This window comes from Branchiostoma lanceolatum, chromosome 10 (assembly GCF_035083965.1).
Source record: "Branchiostoma lanceolatum isolate klBraLanc5 chromosome 10, klBraLanc5.hap2, whole genome shotgun sequence".
NCBI lineage: Eukaryota > Metazoa > Chordata > Leptocardii > Amphioxiformes > Branchiostomatidae > Branchiostoma > Branchiostoma lanceolatum.
In genome coordinates, this window is record NC_089731.1 from 1,382,932 (window position 1) to 1,388,302 (window position 5,371).

The 5,371-nt window shown below is 44.9% G+C and overlaps 1 protein-coding gene across 2 annotated transcripts; it reads right to left on the reverse strand.

Moving 5' to 3' along the window:
• Positions 1–315: 315 nt before the first annotated feature.
• LOC136443482 (uncharacterized) lies at positions 316–4,974 on the reverse strand. 2 transcript variants are annotated; one of them, XM_066440727.1, is made up of 4 exons: positions 4,854–4,974; positions 2,149–2,291; positions 1,614–1,706; positions 316–1,246 (listed from the first exon to the last, which is right to left on the reverse strand). In XM_066440727.1, exons 2-4 carry the CDS (start codon positions 2,273–2,275, stop codon positions 1,164–1,166), a joined length of 303 nt encoding a protein of 100 aa, XP_066296824.1. In that variant the 5' UTR covers positions 2,276–2,291; positions 4,854–4,974; the 3' UTR covers positions 316–1,163. The 2 variants fall into 2 exon arrangements, with proteins under 2 accessions (XP_066296824.1, XP_066296823.1); XM_066440726.1 differs by having other exon boundaries at positions 316–1,249.
• Between the last annotated feature and the right edge of the window lie 397 nt (positions 4,975–5,371).

Below are 5,371 nucleotides of genomic sequence, written 5' to 3' on the forward strand. Positions count from 1 at the left end.
ACAAGATTTTCAGTCTCGAAATTTTTCTTTCAGTTGTGATATTTCAACGTTTGGCTATGCGTCTTGCGAAAACCTGCGACGTTTTTCATCAGATAAAGCCACGGGTCTGTCACGGGTATTTCTAGGATGAAAATAGTCTTTCACACGATCACGAGGGGAATCTACCTGCCAACGTTTGGGTATGGCATTATGGGGTCGTGTGGCGTAACATCAGGGTGTTCGCCCCAGAACCAAGCGGTCCTGGCTTCGAATGTCACTGGCGCCACGCACCGATGTTGTGCCCTTGGGAAAGGCACTTTACACGACTTTCCTCACCTCACCTCACCCCGGTGTAGAAATGGGTATATTGTTCTCTGCACGTGGCACTGTTGAAATAAGTTATGAAAAACTTTGTCACGTCGTCCTTGTCTGTCACAAAAAGTATCAAAAAAACGTTTGGGTAGTCCTGCTACCTCCCCCAGGGCAATGACGTCAGGATCTACTCCCCACTGATATATCTTCAGTCATTATTACCCTGAGGAACGTAACAGGCGAACCATGAAAACTTTGGCATGTAGATTCTTTATAGTGGTCGCTTGAAATTTTAGACCCATGGTTTTATCTGTTGGAAAAACGTGGTAGGTTTTCGACAGATACATAGCCAACCGTAGCCTGGATGCCATCCGATTACTACCTATTTTTTAGGGTAGAGAGAGCAGGCGCCCCGGTAGTAATAGGATGGCACCCAGGCTAAGCCAACCGATGAGATATCACAAATGAAAGAAAAACTTTGAGCTTTAAGTGGCATATCGAAGACTTTTATAATCTATTTATCGAGCGGCTCCTCCAGCCTCGCTCTCCACCCACACTGCCCTGCACAAAATTCCATCGACATTTCCACACAGCCCTGAGCTTGGGCAGTCACACCAGACATTGCCACCCAAGAACAGCTACAGCCTTACTATACTAGCTGCACTTAAGAATTCACGGATCAAATTTTCGACGACCACTGTCGCCTTCATCGGGATCAAAATTTGATCCGTGAATTCTTTAGTGTTGGAAGAAAGTTTAGCACTGTATTACTATAATGATTACTACCAACACAGATGAGCTTCAATGATACAACCTAACTGACTCGAACCTGACTCGGATACAATGCTCGGACACGAGCCAACGCCACTTATTTAGCGTCCCCATTTGTTCCCGCCGCGGGTCCACCCCGGACGGCTCGGGCTGTAGCGCCTCTCCATCCCCGCCTCCTGTACGTCTTCTGGGACGAGAGAAGAAATATAAAAGAAGATGTCACTGATATCAAACCGGGGTGAGACAGTGGCACAATTGACAACCATATATGAGATGATAGTTAAAGTCCTCCCACACCAGATGGTGCATAGGGCGGTGCCCATCTCCGTTTCAGTAGCCCTTGGGCTACACAACTTTGTGCAATCACTACATACAGCAGGGGGATAGTGAACTCGTAGTGGTGCGTGTTTGATTACCATACTATTTCCTGATGCACCGGTCTACATGAAAGTGAAAAGCAGTCTATATCAACAATATGTGGAAGAACGTCACGTCACGGGTATGAAGTAATGATGGGATCTAGCCACCAATACAGAACAGCTCAGACGTACCTTCTGCCTCAGCCTCCTGGTCCTCATCTTCGTCCAGCATGTCTTCATCATCGTCAACCTGGTCTCTCTTGTCCATCTCCATCTCCAGTTGTTCTTTAGTACAAGAAAAGAAATACCGAAGATGTCATAAACACTGATAGGTGATAAGTGATATCGACAACAATTGTAAATAAGTCTACGACATACAATAAAGTGTACGTCATTGCTATGATAGGATTCAGCCACACAGTACATTACAGCTCAAATGTACACGTGACAAGGCAGTCTTGTGGCTAGGGTTGTTGCCTACGACTCCCTAGCAGGTCCGAATGCCGGGCCGTTGGGAAAGGCATTTAACCTTAACAAGTATATTCTAACTCGCCTCAGGTTAAAGTGAGTACCTAGCTTCGGTTGGAGAGGTACTCTCGAATGGAACTAAAAGCCGGAGACATCACCGACAAAAGTAGGGCTTCAACCCGATGTGAGTGGATCAAACAACAGTCCGGTTTCTACAAAACGTGTTACACCTATTGGCGGTTTACAAAATGAACCGAACCTCCTATTCCGACCACCAAGTCTTCCAGCTCGGCCAGCAGGCCTTGCAGCCTCTCCTCACGCGGAGCAGGGAAGGCCGCGGCGAGCACCAGGCAGCCCAGGAAAAGGACGCACAAGGACAGCTTCATCTTCGTATGGTACGGTCTGCGGAAAGAAATAGGAAATTACATACCATGCACTCATATATCAGTGCTGCGTACCGGTACTGTGTACCGGCACTGTACCGTAAAAACTGATTAGGTAAAGTTCCAAAATATTGGATCATGAAGTACCGGTACTGTACCGATACAAATTTACACCAAGTATGTGCTTATTTTGTGACTGATCTCCTGACCTCATGCAACACCAAACATGACCAAAGTGAAACCTTCGAACAGCGTAACAAATATGCAACAGATCATTCAGGCAGGCCGGGAGTTTTGATACCAAGGCCAAGGGAGTTTGACAGTAGGAAACCTAGTTAATATGTTCCTTGAATAAAGATACTGAAATAATTGAAGAAGTTTTCAAATTATTCAGGTACAGGTACAGGTCCGGACCTGTGCCTAAACCTCTGTACCGGTACCTTTACCTGTACCTGATGTTACGTTTAGGTACGCAGCACTATTGTATATGCATTTATGTCATGCCTGGGCCTGATACGGGTGTTCCGGACCGTGTGATAACTATCCGGATCACATAGGGTTCGGGAGGGTTATCACACAGGCTTCCATAGAATATTTCGAACACATTTCGAACGCGTCGGTTGCGCGGCCGTCGGAAATTCGAATACCGGATTCGGAGATTGGAATCAATGTTGCTACAGTTTCTTGTTCGAGGACACAAAACTCCCTCAACTTCTGGCGCATTCCGCATTGAAATGTGTGTTTTCTCGGGTGGGTATGGCCAAGGTATGACATAAATAAAATACAACACGTTGTATTCCGCATCACCCTCGGTCCCAGCCCTCCCGCGGGTCGGATCGCCCTCCGGCCTACGGCCGTCGGGCGATCCGACCCGCGGTCGGGCTGGTACCTCGGGTGATACGGAATACCCCGTGTTGTATTCTATATGTAATAGATATGCGCATGCATGCTGCGGAGCGAGCACTATGCAAGGCTAAAGTCAGACTTTTTTTGCCTTTTTGGTTACTTTTGAAATTCTTTTTTTAATCAATGTGTCTTTTGAGTACCCTGTAAATAGGATTATCAGATTGGTAAATCAGAAGCTGAATTTCCTTTGGTCTTATCTAAAAAATCCAATACCCATTGTCTTTCTGACAGCTGGTAGATCCTTCCTCACAAGCAGACAACTCCGTTTTCTTCTTCTTTTGTTCAAGCTGGTTTGTGGGAAAACGCCTGGGGCACATCGGACACGGCTGCCTGAGAAAGGAGGTGTACGCGTCCTTTAATCATTCTTTGTCCTAGAGGACTGGACTGTTTAGTTTATGAATAAGACAATGTTGCGATTCCCAACTTAAAAACGAACCCAAATTCGGACTGCACAGCATCGGAATCAAGCAATTAAAGAGGCGTATGGTAGAATTTGGCGCCAAAGCTGTAAATATTCTGAATTTGGGAAAATCTTCATTCAGACCTGCATTTGCAAATAATTCTAAACATATGCCGATGGAGGTTAGACATCCTGGTAATACGATATGCCAAATAACTGTGGGCCATTCTAGCCATATTCACGTCACATATCGAGGATGATTATTTTCTTGAGGTCTTCAATAAGGACATGAAAAGGACAAAAAGCTTTGCCGATCTAAGTTCAGCTGTGTCAAAAACTCAATCATCTGCAACCACCGAAGCTAAGCCCGTACGTACTACTCTCCAAGTAGAGGAGTGGTTCCGGCTGGTTTTTGACGTGTTTTGGGGCGTTTTTGTCGGCCTTTCTACTTTGTCATGTTTCTTTTTTGTCTTTATAAACCCCACCTCTGCCGACACTGGCCCCGGGGCGGTGCAAACCTAGTTACTTCCATTGAAGAAAGGTGGTAGTGCCCCGAAGATTATAAAGACAAAAAAAAAAGGACAAAGTAAAAAGCCCCGACAAAAAAACCCCAAACACGTCAAAAACCAGCCGGAACCACTTCTCTGCTTGGAGAGTACATCCGTACTCGCGATCGGACTTCAATCGTTGAACACATGCCTGAAAACATGTTTTTTTTACGTGTACGACCTCAATCCCACTAGTGCAAATGACGGCGGATCGACCACTTTGGTGGCGAATTGGTTTCGCGGCGAAACGTCTAGAAACCAACCCCATGGGATCGGTCTTTTACGTGCAGGAAATTTCTATCTAATCAACCAATCAATCAGTCAAACATCAATCAACCAATCAATCAAACAATCAATTAATCAATCAATCAATCAAACAACGAACAAACAAACAGAAAAAGAACGACCCAAAAGATTTCAGTTGCAACAAGACCACAGCACGTCCAGGTCAAAAGATACAAAAATTGAAGTTCTGCTGCAGTACCAAGGTCATACCAGGGGGCCCAAAACCGACCTTGAATTTCGGCTTCACAACACCCGCCCACATACCAAATATCATTGTAATCCATCAAGAGGCTCTTGAGTTATGCTGACTGGAGTGGTGCGGAAACACAAACAGACAGACAAACAGACAGACAAACAGACACACCCAAAACTATATCTCTATTTTTCATGGAGATAAATATGACACAATTAGTCGATGAGTAGCTACGGTTTCGCTACTTACGATTTTCTCGTTGGTGAGATTGTCGTCTGGAGATGTTCTTTCTTACACGTCTTCTCGGTCTAGAGACGAAAGAACAATAGTGGGGAAATGGGGGTGGAATGGGCTCAATGTATGTGTTTTTGCACACCAATTATGCAAATGTAGTTGTCTACTCATGTTATACAATCAAAGTAGTTGTCTGCTCATGTTATGCGATCAATCTATCTAGGGCATACAATGTCTCATCTGAGTTCCGTCGGGCAGTTTTGAATCTACCTTCAACGTTAAAAGATCACTACCAAAAATATTTTATGCACATAGCAGAAAATGTTACATACTGCGCTGTGGAATGTAGTTACGTTTCATTAAGGTAAAGCAGACAACTATATCAATATTCATGAGTTTGTAACCTTTCGGATCGGCAATTTGTTCGTGTCCCATTTCAATTGGACTGTGTACTGTAGAAACAAAGGGCGTAGGCGTTTCCTGAAGACAACTTTATCAATATTCATGAGCTTGTGATCCGCTGCGCCCTATTC

Excerpts from the sequence above, each read along its gene's own strand:
- LOC136443482 (XM_066440726.1), bottom strand. The coding sequence starts at position 2,275 with ATGAAGCTGTCCTTGTGCGTCCTTTTCCTGGGCTGCCTGGTGCTCGCC. Across the intron at positions 1,707-2,148 it reads CTTGGTGGTCGGAATAGGAG|AACAACTGGAGATGGAGATG; the intron begins GTTCGGTTCATT and ends CTTGTACTAAAG. Across the intron at positions 1,250-1,613 it reads CCAGGAGGCTGAGGCAGAAG|AAGACGTACAGGAGGCGGGG; the intron begins GTACGTCTGAGC and ends CTCTCGTCCCAG.